The 23,053-nt window shown below is 36.0% G+C and overlaps 1 protein-coding gene across 4 annotated transcripts in view; it reads right to left on the bottom strand.

Moving 5' to 3' along the window:
* Positions 1 to 946: 946 nt before the first annotated feature.
* Positions 947 to 23,053, bottom strand: part of LOC149776611 (inositol polyphosphate 1-phosphatase-like) — a 28,234-nt gene continuing 6,127 nt past the window's right edge. For 2 of the 4 annotated variants that reach the window (XM_089941109.1, XM_089941111.1), the window contains exons 3-6: positions 15,711 to 15,828; positions 11,692 to 11,838; positions 10,012 to 10,186; positions 948 to 3,171 (exon numbers count right to left, since the gene is read on the bottom strand). In XM_089941109.1, the coding sequence (XP_089797235.1) occupies positions 2,637 to 3,171; positions 10,012 to 10,186; positions 11,692 to 11,838; positions 15,711 to 15,828 (975 nt within the window). In that variant the 3' untranslated portion in view covers positions 948 to 2,636. Of the gene's footprint in view, positions 3,172 to 10,011; positions 10,187 to 11,691; positions 11,839 to 15,710; positions 15,829 to 16,234; positions 16,913 to 23,053 lie in introns of those variants that run through there. The other 2 variants (XM_089941112.1, XM_089941110.1) reach the window with 2 other exon arrangements.

The raw sequence follows: 23,053 nt of genomic DNA on the forward strand, positions 1-23,053 counted from the left end.
TCCTGTCAGGATTCTGAAAAATTTGATCAAATTCTGTTTGTTGGTTTTTGAGGAGTCGCTTAAAAGCTTGTTACAATATTTTTAATAGTGGCCATATTTGACAGTTGGCATCATTTACATAAATTGGAAAGCCCTTTGTACCAGGATTCTATGTCTCAAATTAGGTCAAAAATGGTCTATTTGTTTATTTTTAAAGTTTAAAATAGCAACTGCGAATAGATGCCTGTTGCATGATATGCACTTGTGACCTAACAACAGAGAAATGACAAAGTAAACAAATGGATACAATCAGAATGGTGAAAAGCCAATCAAAAGTAAGCTTGGGCTAATGAAACATTCAATTTATAAAATACAGTCATATTGCAACAGTCTTATAATTTATTTTAATGTATAATAATACTACTCATGAATATATGTGAACTGATACAATGTTTACTGATAAGCATCAAATACAAATATACAATGAAGTGCATCTTTCAAAGCATCTATCATAGCCAAGGGTGATAACTCCACATTATATCACAAGGACCCATTTGCTACTATGAAGCTAGCCAAAACAGTATGTATCATTTCACTATCTGACAGAAAGACTACACTATCTGACTGAAAGAAACTGTTCCCATCTGATATCTTGTTATATTTACTTGGAAAGATAACAGAATAATCATCACAGCCTCTAGAAAAAGAGATGATATTACTAATAAGTCTTGATGGCAGACAGTATTCTTTTCAGTCATGGCATGTGCACATCATTGTACATATAGTAACTTAATGATTCTTGAAATACTTAAATCATCCAAACTTTCTTTGGTTACAGTTGTAAGGCTTGTCATATGCAACATGAACATTTTACCACATTTGTATTTGGTTACAGTGTTAATGCTTGGATTAGGAACATTTTACCACATCTGTATTAGGTTAGAGTGTTAATACATCAGGAACATTTTACCACATTTGTATTAGGTTAGAGTGTTAATACTTGTATCAGGACAATTTTACCACATTTGTATTTGGTTAGAGTGTTAATACATCAGGAACATTTTACCACCTTTGTGCTTGGTTACAGTATTAATACATGTCACATGTAACAAGAACATTTTATCATATTTGGTTACAATGTTAATACTTGTCACATTCATCAGGAACACTTTATCATATTTGCATTTGTATTTACAGTGGCAAGATTTGTCAAATGTATCAAGAACATTTTATCAATTTGCACTTTCAGAGCAGCTATTAATGACAAAAATGTGGCTGCTTTCAAATCCAGTGATGGAAAGTCAAATATGCATGGAATCATTAAAATGTTTGTAAGGGCTGTGATCAGCATGGATAGTGTTGCTAGGTAACAGTGATACTTAAGTATGGTACAATGACTTTTTGATGAAGACTAAATCAACTTGTGACTTTATTATACACTTAGTACTTCAATTAGCATTCCAGATTTATGTTCATGAAAATGAATACCATCATTATGAGGAATTGATCTGGGGTGGCTCAATGGTAAACATGTAAATCTGCCAGACTGATGACCATCAGACCAGCCTGGGTCAGCTACTGTGGTGTGTCCTTGGACAAGGCACTTTACTCCAACTGCATCGGCACTAATTAACCTAACCGTGACACTGTGCCATAAAGCACCAAACAAGAATTATGATGAATACCAAATGCAGACTGGCATAGCAAATCTATAATTTAAAGATTAAAGAAGGAGACAATGAAGTTTTTTTGTTTAACAAGACAATAAAACGTGCTGCAAAAACAATTTTTATAAACAGAATTTAGTCAAAAAAGAATCAGAGGACCAAAAAGTGTAATAAAACAAAACTTTTTTTAAAATGTGGCTAATACTCTATACATGTTATTTTTATGATAAAAAATGATGAAATATTGTGCATTCACTGACATTTGTGAGTATACATTTTAGTTGAAACCATATTTATTTGAGAAGCTTTGTCAAATGCAATTACAAACATTATGTGGGGGATTCAGTAGAATGCATAAGCTTATTAGTACTGTCTCCCCAACTGTAACAAGAAGAAAATATAACATGAAGGATCTTGATGATGGTACAAATGGTTATTCAAAAAATATGCATACACATAACAATGAATAAGAAATAATTAATTGCAATTAAAATGTTGCAAGTTCAGTCTATTAAGTAAATCTTTTAGTTGTCCTAATATAATATTGCACAGCTAAAAATATTTATGTGCTGTTTTCAACAGTTAACATTAGGTTGCTGTATAATACTTCAATTGTAAGAGTGATAGGGAGTGTGTAGAATTTGATCTCTAAGATTTGAATATTTGAAACAGTCTAGAAGAAAGTGTTTTGCATTCTCAATTTCACCGCATGAGCAATATTTATTATTAGATACATGTTTCTTAATTTAAGTTACTATAACTTGTTCTTAGGCTATCATTCCTGATAAGATATTTTCTATCACCAGCATAGTATACATTTTCGTGGCTTTGTGAAAAATAAAATTTCCACTAGTGCTTAAATTTGTCAATTGGGAAATGGATTTTGAGTGTTTCTGAAGAAGGATGAGGCTCCTTGTGACTTTAAATTCTTGGTTTGTGGTTACCACAAAATCACCAAAAATGAGATAATTTAATGGTAGAAAATAGCCTTTAGGAAGTCACTATGGATATTTTTTTGAGAGCAAGTGCAATCTTATGCAAGACTTCTATGGACCTATAGGCAATAATACCACCATCATTACACCATTTCTGTGCTCCAGTTAGCTCTGGGCAGTCTGGTTCATAGTACTTTATCTGGGATGTTTTATGAAAGGTTTCCACAGTTTTCATCTCTGTTAGTGAACCATTCTGCATTAGGCATTCTAGAATACCATCATATTTGACAATCCCTCCATCTGACGCTTGCAACACAGCATGTGGCCCACAACAGTCCCACTTGAAAATACTGTTTTTGGTCAGAACATAGGCATCTGCAAGACCTTGAGAAACACACAGAAGTTTATACCCTGCTCCTGTTACGAACTGAACATCAAAGTCCTGGATGAAAATGTCCTTCATTTCTGAAGACTCACTACTGCTCATCAGCAGAATAGGTTTCTTCTTGTCTGATTTGTGGTACTCCTGAGAAAATGAGGTTACGTTAACATCATCCTGGTGGACACCCCATGTAATGTAACCAGTCCATCTAAAGAAAAGAGAGGGGAATATTAAATTAGTGTAAGAAGGCAGGGCATTTTACCCCCATTACCGTGGTACCTGATAGCCAATCAACCTTCTAGTCACTGTGCTAATAGCAAACTTCATTGGATATGTTAATAAATCTTTGCATATGGTAAAGCTTGCTCCTGTCTTTACTACTGTGAATGCCATTGGCAACATTAAACTTCGTAGTGTGTAGTGGAGCATGAGTATTTCTGGCAAAGTAAAAATAACACAGATTTTGATTATTTCTGGCAAAGTAAGAAAAAACATTTTGAATATATCTGGCAAAGAAATATAACAAATTTTGATTATTTCGAGCAAAGTAAATAATAACACATTTTGAGTGTTTCTAGCAAAGTAAAAACTGCACACATTTAGAGTATATTTGGCAAAGTAAAAGAGAAACATTTTGAGTGGTTGTTGACCTATATAAATTCAAGTGCTGCCAAGAAATAGGCTTTAAAAATCTAAGTAAATATGCCATAGTCAGATATGATTTTGGTATTCCACAAAAAAAGCTGCAAATTTGAAAGGTGGGTTTGGGGGTCATCCCCCAACAGGGTCTTGAGGGGCAGAGCCCCCTGATCCAGGGGTCCTGGGGGCCAAAGGCCACCGGCCAAAGATGCATTTTACAATCATAAAAATCTGCTCCTGGTGCAACTTATGATCAAAATATATAACAAAATAATCATTTGAAAAGTTAACAAACTTACCAAACATTTTCAACTTGACTTGAATAATTTCACAATATTTATTGTCACATGAATTTGTTTACCAATACTATTGATGCTGAAGTGTTCACATCATAACTGAGTCACAATAATTTCTCAATTTTGGCTGCAAATATATTGTACTTCTCTCTTTTCATAACAAATCTGTAAAATAAACACCCAAATACATCAACTATTTACAAATAATCCCATACATTCACTTGTCTTTTTCTCCATTGGACACAACCTGCTGATTTGCCAGTAGAGCTCTTTTTGCGGCTTTGGCAAAGATTTCTTTAGCTTTCCTTTTTTGGCTCAATGTGCAACATTTCTTTTCCTTCTCAATTAGAGCTTTTTCCCTTTCAAGCTGGTGCTTGTATTGGCAACATGCAGTGCGAATATTCTGACAGAGAGCAACATCTTTTCTCTCATGCAAAAACTCTTTCTTCTTATAGGATTTAACTGCACCTTTTCCAGATGCTTCTGAGCTTCAATTTATCCATATGCAGCTTCATTTGTCAGTGCTGTTTCAAACTCTTCCAACAGTTTTCTTATAAACTGACCATCTAAATTTTCATCAACTTTTCACTCCAGCCATTCCCATTTCCATACGTTTTTTAAACCTTTTTTTAAACTTCTCGTGTCATGGTCTCTCTCAGCAACTCGGGATGCCATTTTTTCCAAGCATGTTTCTTCTTTCCAGTACCATCAGTTTCCATTATACAAAGATTCAATAGATGAATTTAAACTTTTGACCAATCAGAATACTCCTTATGGGCTAACTAATATATGGAATATGTTACAAGGGTCATTTCAAAATGGGACCGAACAGACCGTTTTTTAAAAACCAGATCGGAGCTGATAAAAAATGGACTATATATAATTAAAAAAATCAGATTCAAGGGAAGTGAAAAGCAGAATTCTGCTTTAAAATGGAGAAAAATCATGTCTGCATAGTGCTGCCAAGAAATAGGCTTTAACATGCTGAGGTGTAGATGTCATAGTGCTGCCAAGAAATAGGCTTTAACATGCCGAGGTGTAGGTATGTCATAGTGCTGCCAAGAAATAGGCTTTAACATGCTGAGGTGTAGATGTCATAGTGCTGCCAAGAAATAGGCTTTAACATGCTGAGGTGTACATGTCAAATTGCTGCCAAGAAACAGGCTATAACATGCTGAGATGTAGATGTCAAATTGCTGCCAAGAAACAGGCTTTAACATGCTGAGGTGTAGGTATGTCATAGTGCTGCCAAGAAATAGGCTTTAACATGCTGAGGTGTAGATGTCAAATTGCTGCCAAGAAACAGGCTTTAACATGCTGAGGTGTAGATGTCATAGTGCTGCCAAGAAATAGGCTTTAACATGCTGAGCTGTAGATGTCAAATTGCTGCCACGAAACAGGCTTTAACATGCTGAGGTGTAGATGTCATAGTGCTGCCAAGAAATAGGCTTCAACATGCTGAGGTGTAGGTATCTCATAGTGTTGCCCAATTCTATTTGTAATCTACATTCAATTACACTTCTCATGATGTATAAGCGATTGCCTGCCTCTTTGCTGATGACTGTATAGTGAACCAGTAGATCAACAACTACTGTGATGATTGCAGTGTACCAGCATATCAACAACTACTGTGATGACTGCATAGTGTACCAGCAGATCAACAACTACTGTGATGACTGCATAGTGTACAAGCATATCAACAACTACTGTGATGACTGCAGTGTACCAGCATATCAACAACTACTGTGATGACTGCATAGTGTACCAGCATATCAACAACTACTGTGATGACTGCAGTGTACCAGCATATCAACAACTACTGTGATGACTGCATAGTGTACCAGCAGATCAACAACTACTGTGATGACTGCAGTGTACCAGCATATCAACAACTACTGGGATGACTGCATAGTATACCAGCAGATCAACAACTACTGTGATGACTGCATAGTGTACCAGCAGATCAACAACTACTGGGATGAATACATAGTGTACCAGCATATAAACAACTACTGGGATGACTGCATAGTATACCAGCATATCAACAACTACTGGGATGACTGCACAGTGTACCAGCATATCAACAACTACTGGAATGACATGCTTCAGCAGATAGATTTCAATACATTGGTCAAATGATGTCACACAGGACAGATGGAGTACAACATCAAGAAATGTGATCTAATGTGGATCTCAAGTAAAGTATCCAAGAAGTTTACCTATACTACTGAAGTTTACCTACACCACTGAAGTTTACCTACACCATTGAAATTTTACCTACACCACTGAAGTTTACTTACACCATTGAAGTTTACTTACACCATTCAAATTTACGTACACCATTTAAGTTTACTTACACCATTGAAATTTACTTACACCATTGAAGTTTACCTATACCACTGAAGTTTACCGATACAATTGAAATTTACCTACACCATTGAAGTTTACCTATACCACTGAAATTTACCTACACCATTGAAGTTTACCTATAGCACTGAAGTTTACTTACACCACTGAAATTTACCTACACAATTTAAGACTAAGTTCTCAATGTTGCAAAGCACCATGCATACCTCGGAGTAGAACTGAATGAAAACTTAAAATTCACATTTTAACAACATCACTTAACTAAGCTTCTAGTCTTCAAGTGTGATGGGATTTTTCTTAAACCTAATTTAAGAAATTGTCCATTCAAAGTACAAGAGAGGACCTACTACAACGTTGGAAGACCAAAGCTAAAATATGCATACACCCTCAACAAAAGATCCAGCATTCAGAACAAATCAAGGGGAATGAAGCCCGTTTTTGTGCTAAATTAGTTAAACATCATGTATCACCCTAACAAAGCTTCCATTAACACAATACTGTCTGTGTTTTGTGTAAATAAGCTATTGATTATTTTCACAGATATCACTATTGTGTATGCAAATACCCACAATGCAATGCACACACAATTTGTGCCACCATTTTGCTTCCCTGACGTTGCATTGTCAGCATCATGTATATTGAAGATAAAACCCGATTTAATCGTCGATAAGGATATTTACTTCATTGATTATACTTTTGAAATTAAGTGCCGCAATTGAACAAAAGACAAAATAAAGCTTGAAGTTTCCTGTCTTATACTGAATGACAGAATAGTGAAGCTGAACCGCAATCATGCAAATTACTATCAAATAGAAAAAGTTATTTCTGAATACTGACCATATTGTTATTTATTATTAAAAATTATTTTGTATTATGTCCCCAAACTGTCATCTTGAATAACTGTTTCCAGACAGTGATCTTCAGGATACAATATCAGTTTAATACGGAATTAAAAATTCAACTTTTTGTGCAAAACCTTTTCATGAAAGCAGGTGCTTGTGTCAAAGACAGCTGACAAACCAATATTAATTAGGTCCAATCCCTTCAATGATCTCATCAACCATACAACAGAAATCTCCAGAAAAATCTAAAATTCCTATATCAGCTCAAACAGCCACAATGGCTGGTGTTTTATCTAAACCAGAGTTGCTGAACCTGCATGTCTGAAGCATATTAAACAGGACATCAGAAAAAAACAGATCTCACAACCAGTGGTGGAAAATTTACTCAAGTAAGATGACCTACCACTTATGAAGGTAAATAGAATATTTTCACACACGATACCTGTGACCCAGGTGCACGTTTGTCATGAGTGAGTGCGCAAGTGAGTGAGGGATCAGTGCATGAAGGGGACGATAACAGCGAGCACCTGTCACCTAATATAAGTCCTAGACACTCGTCCTATCGACTCAGGATGAACAACATCTTACTTATTTTGTACAGGCCTAAGGTGGCAATTGCAATTCAAGAGAATTGTAACATCTATATGTGTTATCGTGTTGATATATTGAAAATACCAGCATGCAGGTTGTGTATTGTATTTGTTCTGGTCTGTTTTAGTATTGTATATATAGTATACTTTGTTCTGTTTCAGTATTGTATATATAAGTATTGGTTTTGCTTTGTCGTAGGTTTTTCTTTTCATCTTGCATGTTTTCCTGATGAATAATAAACCCAACAACCTGCGAGTGTTGTATTAGCTTCATTTTATGTAATGCCCGGCTCACATAACACTCCTTCAACTTGCTTTAAGGTAGAAAACTTCCATAATGCTTGTATGTGGATTGCAAGGCCTCTGTCTGTAGAAACCATGCTATCCTGCACACATGAAAGCAGCAGCTTACGTTTTCATGGTGCTTGGCATCAATTCCTGTATCAAAAGGCAATCACTCATTCTAGCTAAGAAGAATCAAAATCATTGGGCAAGCCAAGGAGTTGCACAACACTCTGACTGAAATCCACTTCCTGTTGGAGATTGATACTCATATTGAAAGGAGACAAATGAGGCTGAGATTGGTATAAAAAAATCCAAACAAACTAGGACACAATACTTGGATGGGGTGAGAAAGCCCAGCTGAGGGGAAGAAGACTGTTTTGTCCTTCATCAAAGATGATCTTACTGTGTAGTTTTGAAAGATGTAGTCATAGAACACTGCAGTTATTGATGTTGTGGTTCATAATGCAGGTGATGATCTTCATCCCTGGGCTGATGTTGGGACCAAATGGGAGAGCTAACTGAATGTCTAACAAAAGGTTTGCATGAAGCCATGTGGATAGGCTTTAAAATATGTATCAGTTAGATTTAGACTGGTTGCAAACCTTCCCTTTTGACAGTAAGTCTGACTGACCATGCTGTTTCTATTTAAAACTTGGTAAGGCTATATGCTTGTTACGTCTGCTGAGATCTATGACCAACCTCAGCTTCCTGCTGTCTTTGTGTTTGGGCACTAGAAAAAGGCTGGAATAAAACCAAGTGGCTCGGTTTGTGAACTCTCTCACCAGCTGTCAAGTAGTATCTTCTTGTGCAAAATTTCCACAATATATTGATCAGCTGAAGCATCCATCATGGAAAAGGACAACACACAGATTGCCAATTTGTTTATTAGAATAACATAAATTCAAGCCTGGCTGGATGACTGGTTCACATCAAGCTTAGAACTACAGTTTTGTATTATGCATATGGTTAAATTTTTAAAGAAATTTTTTTCCCTGGTTTTTCTAACTGGCTATGTAAAAAAAAAGGAATTTGTATATCTTATGTATTGTTCAAAAGAACTTTAAATTCCCTTTATTCTGATTATGATTGATGGGTGTAATATTGGTTATAGAGTATACAGCTTGGCCTTACATCAGATGTGCACTTTCAAAAAAGTGCTGCTCTGCTGGTCATTTGCACTTCCTGGACTTCAGGGATAAATTGCGAAAAAGGAGCCCATAAGTTTTATTTTACATTTTATACATTTGGTACTTGATTCATTGCACTTTCTGAAGTTGGTCTCATCTATTATGGCAAAATTCCTTTCCTTATTTTAATAACTGCGAAAGACAGTGTACTTTAGACTAATTTAGGCCATTTTTTTAACATGGGTGCAATCATTTTAGTTAACTGTTTGCTTAGATCATGTACAATTTCCACAGGTACAATATCCAAAGAAATTTTAACCACAGTACATGAAAATAACATAGAGAGGTATACCAACATTGTAGATGTTGAAAATGTAAACAACTGCACCTTACACCTGCCACTCTCTCAGAAGTGCATAACATCTGTAGAACACCTCTATAGCTGACTGATACAAAAGACCATCAAGGCTTGTAGTGTACCCTATGTGCTTTGACTTGCAGTGATGCTCGGACATATGGAACAACTTATGCCAAATGGGAGGGAAACCAACCTTCGATCAAATCCAAAATTTTACTGGACAGACTCAATGAATGATGAAATAGAAATTCACTAAGGCTAGCAACTGCAATGTCATTTCCTGTACAAGTCTCACTTTTATGCCTCTAAGTGGACATTCGGTGGGGGGTGTCGATCCTCCAATTCCTGGTGCTAGTCCCCAGTCCAAGGTGAATATTTAGGTCTAGAACAATAAAACAAGGTCACAGTCTGATAACTTAAATCAACTTCTATCATTTGGAATATCATCCTTCTTGTCTTAGGACTTGTGCACTTTTCACATGTGTGTATTAGTGATGATAATGCACTGAGCTGCAAATGATACACATGTCTATAGAGGACTCACCTGTCATCTGTCACCCTGTATTTATAAAAGGGCTGGTTGATAACTCCCAACACTGGCAGTCCTGTCTTCTTGTTATAGACCCCAATCAAGACACAGACACACTGCAGACCCTCACTGACCAGTCCATCAGGATTCATTTTTCCAACTTGACCCTGAATGTACTGAGCTGTAGAGTCTAAAGGAAAAGAAACAGAAAATAGCACATTTTGTTTAATCTACAAATAGTTATTAAATACTAATGTAATCTTACAAGACTGATCTGGTGTTTGATATTCAATCCATATATCTGTATTGTACACCATGCAGAATTATTTTTTCACCAAGATGTGTCACTCAATCTGGTTGTGATGTTGTCCATCTGGACTGTGCCAGGTCCATCTTTTAGATGCTTTGTGAAGGACGCACGTGTTGGCTAGCACATGATTGTTGTAGGCAGCAAACTCCATGAGCCTGAGTCCTCTTTCATTTATTTCTGCATTGCAGAAGGGTCCACAGGTGTGTTGCCAGTTTGTCTGTGAATCAACTCCCACCTCTGCATTCCAGTCTCCTTGTATAAACAGAATGTCTTTCTTGGGTGAGTTGTCAATGACATTTTGCAGTTGGTTGTAAAAATTCTCCAGTTTGTTGTCATCATACTTAGATGTGGGTGCATAGGCCTGTATGATTGTAATACTGAAGGGAGTCGCCCTCAGGCGGATGGTAATGAGCCTGCTTGAGACTGGGCAGCAACCCATAATGCTGTTCACAGTGCCCTTGTGGACAAGAAATCCAACGCCATGAACTAGAGCTTATTCCCTTCATCTGTTGTTACTTCACCAAAGTTTTTCCAGTGCACTTTGTACAGACTAATAATGTTCCAGTTGTACCTCTCCAACTCATGTATAAGTTCTTTCAACTTTCCCACAGCCCTCAGTGTTCTAACGTTCCATGTACCGATGATAATGTTGTCTCTCCCATGGATGTAGGTAGTGGGGGCACCAATATCATACTTGTCACCTCTGTCTGGGTGTGCAGCGGAAGGCATGGTCATTGTTGACCTGGGCTGTGAACGATCTGGTATGGAAGAATTGTTAGTTGTCTTCATGTGGTGTGTCACCGGCAAGATATAGTCTGGCAGAGCCCATCCTTCTCCAGGTTGGATGACCACAGTCAAAATCCACTGATATAATTTGGCATGCCCTGGCCCTGAGCACATGATCCTCAGTCACGATACTGTATAGGTCTTGATAAAATCTTTGGTTAAAGAAACAGCAGCAGGGAGGGTGTGACCATCAATGAGTGTCCAAAAGGTCTGTTGACCCTCTCTGCTGCTCCCCATTACTTGTCCATTCTTCAACAACCTCCTTTCATCACCTAACACATTAATTGACAATGTATTTTAAAATGTTCCAACTGTATCATACAAGTTTCAGTTTGTATCTTCCTAAAGTATTTCTTTATTTTAACATTTTCAGAACATTATTTCTAACTGGCATCATATAGCCATTATTGTACTGATGTGCTGTGAAACACTAATACATATACTTATTCATCCTGAATTCAGGAATCAATTTTAATAGCTAGTCATCCATTCATCTATTGGTAACCAAATACCCTTAAACAAATGCAAATAGGCATGATAACAAGCTTCTGGCTTCTTGTATGCACAATACAGAAAAATTGGAGTGACAATAAAATTACCTATTGGGTCAATCCAGACCCCTATATCCTCCACAGCGAGGTCCAGATCCAGGAGGTTTGAGTTTAGATGCTGACTGATGTGGACAGGGGAGTGAACTACAGCTGACAGTAAATCTGCTGCTGTTTTATCATCATTCAGGACTGTAGCTGTAGGAGAGATATGGAAATATAGATAACAAACATTGTACTGTCACCTGCCAACCTATTCTTGCAGATATAAGAATAATGGATTGGTGGTGGTGGTGGTGGGGTAAGAAATACTGAAACTCAGATGAGTGTATACAAAATGGAAAAGACGTAAAGCACAGAAATTTTCAAAGTCCAAAGAAAAGATGTAAAGAAGAGTAATATTTCAAAGTCCAAAAAGATAAGGATCTTGTAGACCATGACAAGTACATCTATTTTTTGTGTTAAATTAATGTTAACAAAATCTTACTGAGTATATGAATTGATTCATAAGTTTTTGTGAATGAAAATGCAATTTGCATTATTTCTGAAGAAAAAATCCAGGAATGTGCTTATGATGAAGGCAGGCATCAGTTATTTGGATTGTAAGAACCTTGTCTGGAATGGATACCATTCTATTTTGGATTATAAGAACCTTGTCTGTAATGGATACCCTTTTACAATCTTATTACATCTTCCAATGCACCTGTGCACACCTGGATGAAGTAATATTTAGGGTTCAGTGAGGAAAATATATATTTTCATTCCTCCAAATCCAGATGCCTGAATACCTGCTATATGGCTGGTAAATCAATACCATAAACAATATCAATTTACACAGGTAAAATAATGTGACTAAAGAGACCCAATAAATCCATTTTGGAAAGAAAATTCATCAAAACCTATCACAATGATCACTTTTATATAGCAATCACTTGACCTCAATGGACATTCTAATTATTCCTTATCAAATTTTTTATAAAAATCATGTATATTAGTGTCACCTGCTTGCCAGGGCCAGTGTATCCAAACAAAATAATGGTTCTCATTTCTTTAAGTGGTTATGGAGTGTATCAAGTCACCACCCAGTGCATGCTAATTAAACTTTTCTTTCATGATAAAGGCATTGTTTTGATAAAGGTATAGTATGTGAATCGAAATATAAACAATTTTTTATCTTGGTTTTACTCATCAAACTCCAGTCTCACTAGAAGTATCACTCAAAGGTGTCATCAAAAGGCAAGAATGTTTTTCTCATCAGCGGTTAGGGTTGTAGTAGTTTGTTTGCTGGATGTAAGAAAAGTACAATATAATTATATTCATTAGGGTCAAAGGTCATTCAATATCTACAAAACTTGTCTGTCAATATTTAGTCTCTTTCAACAGACACAAGCCCATGATGAACATAACATATAGCATCAACAAAAGAGACAAAAGGCCTGCAACCTACAACATGAATATAATAGATATACCATACATACTCGCTTATACATCAATCTTTAGGGGTCTTTGTATAAGAAAGACATAAAAAAAATCCACAATCTTTGAGTAATGTTGGAAACTCTAGATGTTTGCAGTACACAAAAATACCATAAAGTCAAATAATTTTACATTTCGATACCATTATTCCCATTCTGGGGGCCCAGAGTGGTCTAAAGCACTCTCCGTTATGGATCACTGCCATCTCACCTCTGTTTCCATGGGCTTGAGTCTCGGATTCGGCCAATGTGGGTATGTGAGAAAGCTTGCCAGTAGCTTCTTGTGGGTCAGTGGTTCTCTCCGGGGTTTTCCCAGGTTCTTCCTCCACCAATAATACTGGCCGCCATGTATAGTCTATTGTGTGCTGAAAAATGGTGTTAAACCCTACGACAACAATAACAACAACAATTCCCATTCAGAATTGCATATATGGTATGTATTGTTGTACTGTGTTTATTTATTTGATAATGGTTTTCATTTGTAAAGAAGCACTCACTTGATTTCAAGCGAAATAAATTCGTTTAATCAAGATGCAAATTTAACACATGTACTTGTTCAGTGCCAAGAAGTTCTGCATCTTCCAGTGAATGTTTCACCTAGATACCATTAAGCTTACAAAGGAAGCACCCTCTTTGTTTTCCCATATGACAACCCTTTGATCAAGCCACAACTTTAAAAATACTTGCTCAGTGACTAGCAAATGAGGGTGGTTATTTGAACTCCCTATGATCTTGCCACACAATTGACATTTGTTCAGTTGCAACCTTTAATAGATTTCACAGTCTCTATTATCAAAGTTTTACTTACAAAGGCTAAGCTCAGTCTCTACATAAGCAACTGCATATGATAGTAAAGCCATCTGATAATATTTACAATGACTATACCATGGCAATTTACTAGATGATGATGTAAGATTATAGAACTTTATCAGACAATGAGGATCAATTCTTCAACTTTGTACCAGATGATATTACTGAAATTTATAGAATACTGTGAATTTAAAAAAAAAAATACTTAACTGTCATTGTTTTGGTTTTTTTAAGATTCATGCAATTAACGTATTATGCAATATTGTAAATTGGATCATTGTGAACTGTTTTTATACCAGCATGTGACCTATAATTCAATTCATGGATTTATTATATAAATGAATATAGAAGTCAAGCTTTATGGATTTAATTAAGACAAATTGTAAGTTGTCAATTTATCTGTATAATATTCAACTCAATAATATAGTTATGTTTTACACTGGTTGTGTCATTTTTTTATATATCTATCTAGGCTTGTTTATTTTATTGTTCAAATGTGACTCACTGATGAAGAGTCACCCCTTCAGATGGATCTGATCTGCAAAATACAAACTACTTTACAGCAGGGTCAAAGAGAAATTGGCATTTTGTGGCCCTAAAAAGAAGGGGTTGACTTATGTTGAGCAGGCAGCAAAGGGAAGGTTATACATCTTTCTCCTTTTTCCTATGGCCATTTTTCACTTCTCTGTTCTTAAAAGACTAAATGAAGAGAGTGCTAGAAGCCTTGAAACAGGAGTTAAAGAACACGTATACGCCATCAGAGAATCCCTTACAGCAGTTAGCGAACACTGCAAAGAATCAGGACATATTTACTCTTGGGATAACATCCAAGTACTTGGTAGAGAGAATAATAGCCTAAGAAGAAAAAACTGGAAGCTATTGAAATCATCAATGTGGAGCCAGTGTTGAACCATAATTCCAGATTGGAAATCCTGTTATTGTACAGAGGAATTTTGTCATGTATCAGCATTTAGATGATCAAAGACGTGATTCCTGATATCATCAGTCTGATCCTTGTCAGTCTATAGTTTTCATCATCAATTATATGTGCTTTTTCCATTTTTTCAACTATTTACAGTTTCAACGACTGACGCCATGCCTAATACATTAGCACTGTCCTTACTAGGAAAAAAAACAATACTCCATGTACTAGTCTACCATATCAATGCCCAAGTAATTCTCTCTTGACATGCATCACATTAAAATTTCCTTTCAAAATTGTATCCATTTAAACTTTTTGTCCATAAAATTTATAATGCAGAATTTCTGCTCCAATTTATTATGATTCCCAGACTCTTTCACTTCTCTCCTTTTTATATGGAGGGAAAAGTCACTCCTCCCTTTTACATGGTGGGTGTAGTCACTCCTCCCTTTTACATGGAGGGAGAAGTCACTCCTCCCTTTTACACAGAGGGTGTAGTCACTCCTCCCTTTTACATGGTGGGTGTAGTCACTCCTCCCTTTTACATGGAGGGAGAAGTCACTCCTCCCTTTTACATGGAGGATGTAGTCACTCCTCCCTTTTACATAGTGGGTGTAGTCACTCCTCCCTTTAACATGGAGGGTGTAGTCACTCCTCCCTTTTACATGGAGGGAGAAGTCACTCCTCCCTTTTACATGGAGGGTGTAGTCACTCCTCCCTTTTACATGGAGGGTGTAGTCACTCCTCCCTTTTACATGGAGGGAGAAGTCACTCCTCCCTTTTACATGGAGGATGAAGTCGCTTTTCCCATTTATCTGACTCTAGATTGAGACCAGATCACAAAACATAAAAACAATTCTCACCTAGGAGAGAGCTTGTCTCCTCTCTTGTAAGCTTGATAGATACTGAAACACTTTCTCCAAGTGCATTGGTGAACTTGTTGCTTTCTTCCCCATGAATGCTTCCCCATAGACCTGGAAACTGAAATAAATGGAGGCAAAGAAGGTTTTAAATATGAATTCTTGGTTATAAGCTCAAAACAAATGAAAATTACCAGACTTAATATCAATACAGGTGTTACAAATACACAATCATTGATTATGCAGACAGCACTTAATAATTATTCAGCATGAATTAATATGTGAAAACAATATTTCCTTCTTGTCAAGTTGGTATTATTGTGAAAACAGGGAGTGTAAACTTCCACAGAGATTGTAACCATCCATGCAAATTATCATTCTCTGAAGTAATGAACTGGTATTAAAAAAGAATAAATATATTTCAGCCGAGTGGTAAAATCAACACAACATTTTTATTGAAGTTATGGATGTGCAGTTACTTCTGACAGGGTGCAATTATCAATACGAGTTTCAAATGATAACCAAACCTTAAAAGTGGACCTTCCCATGGTGAAAATGTCGTTCTTTCAATCTGGAAAGTATTTCAATGTGAGTTCCAACTTGTCGTAATTTACCACTTTATCTGATCAAAATAAATAAAACATGTGAACAGATGTAAAAATGTGTAAATGGTTCAAATTAACCAACACCATGAATACATAATGAGCACTAAAATATTTCCAAGAAAACAAATTAATCTTTTAGAATCTGAATAATTTGAATAAAAATTAAAATGTAACTCCAAACTGGTCACGACATAATGAACACCACAAATGTCAAGTGTTTAAACGCCCCAACTGACTAATTTTTTCTATAGACAAAGGTTATACAGTAACTTGAGATGCAAAACAGATTCCCGGATGAGGGTCAACCCTCCAGAATTCGTAGAACATCGTAGAAGCTATTTATGTCTAAATTCACGCAGTCCCAGTCAGTCTCGATTTCAATGTTATCATTCACACATTAAGAATGAATTTAAAAAATGCTGTTTACTTGATTCTCAATCAAGGTCAGGAACTAGGTCAGCTTTCAGATACAAAATTTGGTGTTTATGACAAAACAATCAGGTCAAACAAATCTTGGAAAACATCAAATTCCAGTAAACAAATTTACATTACTTTAACATGCAATAAAAAAATTAAACTTACAGACAATTAAATTAAATCAAATACAAATTAAATCAAATTTACATAACACTTATTTCACTTATTCCATCTCTCTTTTTTATTCTCTATCAACATACATACGTACATACATATATACATACCAAATGCCCACTTCATACAGAATATGAAGACCACTAAATGATGCTGTTCCATGATTTTAGAAGAATATGACCCCATTCCTAAAACTGTCATCGATTTCCTACAACATTTATCTTTTCCTATATATCTGATGTTGACATGTTTTTTAAATGACTCTTCCAAACATGCTGTTAATCTGAAACTGGATAATGGTCACTGTAATGTCTATTCCTCCTGCGCAATCTAACCTCACAAAGCATCTTTAACTTTTTCTCACACTAAAATCCTTTTGGTCATATGAGAATCCCCCCTCATTCATTTAAGTTCGATCCATAAATTTCATATCATTTCAGCTGTAGTACAGACTTGTATTGTACAAAATTAATTATGTGTATTAGAAGCTCTTAAATGTAGTAGGAATTTTTTTTTGTTTTTTGGAAGCAAATTATAACACACTTGTTCCTTGGAAGTGCTGTATAGGAGCAACCAACGATCTTGATTTCATTTTGTACTTCATTATACAGACATCAGCATTTGTAAAACAACAGATAATCTCAGTTTCTTGCCAACATGAATATAATGATATGATGATGGTGGATAGGACAACTCTATTTGCATCAATATTAGAATAACATCATCACTCATTGTGTCCTTCATTAATCAGTCCATCAAAAATTTTGTCCAACTTCCTTCTTATTTGTTTCGCTGATTACCACTATGAACCCTATATACACATGTTTTATATATACTTAATTTATTTAGTGCACCCAACTTTTGAAAAGCTGAGGGTTGTGCCTACCTGATTTTTGTCAAGTTCTTTACTTGAATTTAAGCTGAAGACCAGACCTTGTTTACAAATCCATTGTTAGGTGATGGTCTGTATACAAAGAGGTTAGATAAACAAAATTTTCATTCTTGCTTTACGACAATTCTGTGGAATCACTTATAGTTAGTTGTGCTCAGATATAATTCGAGAGAAATTATTTTTAACTATTCATTGGCAATACAAAGTGAATTTCTGGACTAAAACACTACTTTGGCATTATTAAGAATTCATCAAAGACATTCTGGACTAACTCATAGTTATACATCAAGACAGTCAAAACTATTGGAATTCATTCAGAACGTTCTATAATGGACTACAGTGATGGGAAATTTTGAACTACCTGGGATTTAATACACACTGATGCAAGTTCCTCTTAAATTTCAATACGGTTTCACTTTCTTTCTGTTACACAGTTTAAGATTTAGAAATGTAAGCATGATTTTAGATTCCAGTGTGCACCATAGAGCAAGCAAAGTAGACCTTACATGACAGAGAAATTACAAAGAACTTATAACTTAAATTTGTCTCGTCAGGTCCAATGAACACTTCATGTGCCACATTTGCTTTCATATTTTTTGTCAATCTTCTCAATCCGCAGATTATCACAACAACAACAATCTAGCCTATCCCATTTTACCATCATACCATCAGGGATGGTCCTGGCTTTTAAAAAGCTGTCGCCAAAAAAATCGCCAACCTCAATATTTTGTCGCCAATTTTCAAAAAGTGTCGCCAGAACAAGTAGTGTACATTTTTTGAAGTGTTAATTTTAGTCTATTAATGTAACAGGCAATGAAAATTACAAAAGATGGGTTAGTTAATACTCTAATTACAATAAGCATTAACAAAATGTTACAAAGTGTTATATGAAGATCCGTCGCGATTTTAGGGCTGCCAACTTGTTGAATGCAGTTTCAAAGTCTAACTTTTCACATCTGTACATGCTAATTCTCATTCAATTGTCGAGAGATGAGAAGCAGAGTTTATTTCTGATGTCAGTTTTTATGAGGTTCATCTTACTGAATCCACGTTCACAGTCTACAGTGCTGACAGGTAACACCAGTAGCCTCTCGGCAGCCCCCACCCCCCCCACCCCCACCCCCATGGCTAACTTCACAAAGCTTGAAGTGAATTGCTTCCTAAATCCCAAGAATGATCACTGAATGCTGTATAAATTTTCTCGACAAGCAAACTAGGATCTCCATTCCCATGAATGAAACTTACATGAGTCAACACCTGGCAATATTGGACCGTGTATATAAGCATAAATTCACACCTAATTTAGGGATTCTATCACTCCTGTATTTTGAGAAAGAAATAATTATTATTAAGTATGCAAAACTGTTTGTTTTTTTTTTTTTTTTGCTATTTCTTGTTGCGGAGTTTAAGTCTCTGCAGCCATAACATGGATTGATGGCAAAAGGAAAAGATCAATGAGTAAAATGCTGCACTGGCGACAGATATAATTGTGATTGAGATTTTTTCCATTTGCTTTGTATTTATATGCAATAGGCGGTACTTCAAAGGTTATCAGTTTTCTATGAAGGTTCAGCAAAACTATTGTATTGGTATATGTAAAAAAAAACAAAGAAAAAACAGAAGGATTAGTCATTCAATTAATTGTATATGTTCTATTCGCGTCTTCAGAAGTCGGTCAGTTGTAGGAATAGTTCGGTAGCATGATTGACTGTATCACAGCATACAGTACTCAGCCCAGATGTCAGCATAAGCAGATTATGATGTAACAATGCAATGTAAAAATGGGGTTGTCAATACGAACAAAGGATCGTTTGTGTAACAGATTGATTCCAATGCATTGTTTAGTCAAGTTTGTGGCTTCCTTTCATTCTCCCTTTTAATTTATCCAGTCCAAATCCATGATTGTATGTACAAATTAAATAACCAAAAAGTCTGTCGCCAAAAAAATCGCCAGATGGGATAATTTTGTCGCCAATAAGGAAAAAAAATCGCAATTTGCGACATTGGCGAAGCCCAGGACGATCCCTGTACCATGAACTTGGCAGAAATGAACACCCTTTCCCAGAATATGTTCACACACTTAGTATTTATATCATTTTCTGGAGATTAATATTGTTTTGTCCTTTTCCTGTTTGGAGACAGACAATTAAAAAAGGACAATTTGGAGACAGACAATTCAAAGGACATTTCAGGGAAGGGACAATTTGGAGACAAACAATTCCAAGAAGGACATTTCAGGGAATGGACACTTTGGAGACAGACAATTCTAAGAAAGGACAATTTGGAGACAGACAATTCAAAGAAAGGACAATCTGGAGGCAGACAATTCAAAGGACATTTCTGGGAATGGACAATTTGGAGACAGACAATTCAAAGAAAGGACAATTTGGAGACAGACAATTCCAAGAATAGTATCAATACTAGTGTGTAATCACCATATCATGAACCAGATTTATTTTTCCTTCATGACAACCTATCAGCATTTGAACTGAGCTTTCCCTATCTCTAGAATTTTCTAAAATTATATTTTTGCCAAAATAAAGCTCATCTCAACATGTAACCTGCCTTAATTTTGGTTGGCTGTGTTGTTTTAAAAGCAGCATGATCAGTGGAGACCACAAAAACTTTGAAAGATAGGTACACATGGAATAATCGAACTTCTGCCAATGTTCAACCTTCTAGGTTAGTAATTGCCCATTTCTTTTCAGCCTTTCTTAAAGCTCTTCCTCCATAAACTACAACAGCTTATCTATTTTCTTCATTCTTCTGTCCTAATTTACAGCCAATACCAAGAATGTTTGCATCTAAGTACAGGATAAATTCTTTCTCAAAATTTGGTAACATAAAATGGGGGCTGTGGTCAAACAATCCTTAAAAGTCTTAAAGGATTTATTACATTCTTCAGTCCAGACATATTTGGCCTCTTTTTGTGGGAACCATTTATAGGTGATGTAACGCAAGCAAACCCCTTGATGAACCTGTCAGAGTAACGACATAGGCCTAAAAATCATCTCACATCAAGCTTTGATTTAGGCTGGGGGAAACTCAGACACAGCCTTTATTTATTTTCCTGATCCTGATCTACAATAATGCCTTCTCAAGAAAAGAGATGGCCAGAGTATTTTCCTTAAGACACAGAAATATTGCATTTGAAGGGTTGAGGTTCATACTGGCCTTCTGCAGTCTGCCAAACACAAAATTCAGATGCCGCTAACATTTGAGAAAACTCAAATACCAGACTAAATACCAGAAGATCATCAATATAGACTAAATATCAAGTTTAAATCTCACAAAATTTCTGTCACGACCATAAAAAAGGCTAGAGGATTGTTTGACAACCCATATGGAAGCTGACTGAACTGAAATACCTTTTCGTAAGTTTTAAACCCAGTTTTACTTTTGCAAAGCTAGAGAGAGGTATGGGCCAAAATCGAGACTTGAATATAGCTGCGTTTTTGACTGTAAAATTTCATCAGCAATATCATCAAGCCAAGGTATAGGGAAGCTCAGTGGTTTTGTAACTTTTTTAATGCATGACAATCAACTGTAAACTTGAAAACCTCATTTGGTTTCCGTACATGTCTTACTGGGCTTTGGGTGCTGGTCTCTTCTATTATATCATTTCTATTGTCTGTCTTTCTATCTCTTTACTAGATGCAGGGATAGTGCAGTAGAACTGTATCTACTGATAATAGACCTTGGTACACTAATTCACTCCCTCTGAGCATATCTATATTACCATCCATCTAAGTGGAATACCAATAACAAGATTTTTAAATTGGCACCATGGCAGCCATATCTGGGGTAAGATTGGCACCATTTTAATTAAGAACCAACTGGATACTGTCAGAAGTTTCCTAGTGAAAATCCCTATGACAAAATAACTTTATGTCAGAAAACAGCAATAAGATTTTCAAGACGGCTGTCATGGTGGCCATACTGGATATCAAATCAGCAGCATCTTCATTAATGTACAACCACATATCACAAGAAGTCTTTTTATTTGGGGAGGGGGGGAACATGTCAATCTGACCATCCATCTAAGAGGAGTAGCAGTGACAAGATTTGGCTGTGATCAGATCAACATCTTTTCATTTGTGACTAACTAGAACTAAGAAGTCTTTTAACCCAATCCTCATCTTAACATGACCATCCATTCAGGAGTAGTAGCAGTGACAAGATTTTAAAATGGTCAGAAAAGTGGTCATAGGGAGGTCAGATTAGGGTCATTTTCATACAGGCACAATGTCTTTCAGTGACTTTCCAAACAGAAGGAGTAGTGATAACAATATTTTCAAGATGCCTGTTCTTGTGGCCACTGAATTGGCATAAAAGGTTGAACATTGGCATCATTGTAATTGAGGACAAAGTAGACCATCATAAGAAGTCTTCTAGTGCAAACCCCCTTGTCAATATAACTCTCCATCAAAATGTAGTGACAATAAAAATGTTAAGATTGTGGCTATAATGGACATCAGATCAGCACCCACCATATTCATTTAGAACCAATAATATATCATAAGAAGTCTTTGAGTCAGAACCCCATGCTTACACGACCATCCATTCAGGATGAGTAGCATTAACACGAATCTCATGATGGCCAATGTGTCAGTAATATTGGAATTCTGAGTGGCACTATTTTCCACTTGAAATCATAACAAGTCTTTTGGTGAAAATATGTCAATATGACCATCCATTAAAGATGAGAAGTAACAGCAAGATTTTAACATGATTGCCATAATCATCGTATTGGATGTCTGAGTAGAATTATTGTTCATTGACAACCAACTAGACCTTGAGATGAATAGCTGTGTAGAGTTTTCTGGCACTTTTCCAAGTAGTTTAGGTGGAGTAGTGATAACAAACTTCTGCTAACTGATGGAAAGATAGACATCAGATGACAGGCCATCCCATAATGCCTTCTGATCTATGAATAGTAAAGCTAACAACTGAAAAATTGCTGTGATGGCCTACAAATCTACTTAAATATGCCAACTAAGTTTGGGATGTCTACCCAAAATATCTGAGTCTAAGTTCTAAAATGTCTCAAAATAATGGTCTAATTAAGGCTCCTCTAATGACTTGAATATTGAGTCATCTAATAAAGGCTGCTATAATAGCCTAACTATTGAGTCATCAAATTAAGGCTGCTATAATGGCCTGAATATTGAGTCATCTAATTAAGGCTGCTCTAATGACCTGAACATCAAGTCATCTCACTAAGGCTGCTATAATGACCTGAATATTGAGTCATCTAA

The sequence above is a fragment of the Sinohyriopsis cumingii genome, chromosome 18, assembly GCF_028554795.1.
Source record: "Sinohyriopsis cumingii isolate HCF-2022 chromosome 18, ASM2855479v2, whole genome shotgun sequence".
Taxonomy (NCBI): domain Eukaryota; kingdom Metazoa; phylum Mollusca; class Bivalvia; order Unionida; family Unionidae; genus Sinohyriopsis; species Sinohyriopsis cumingii.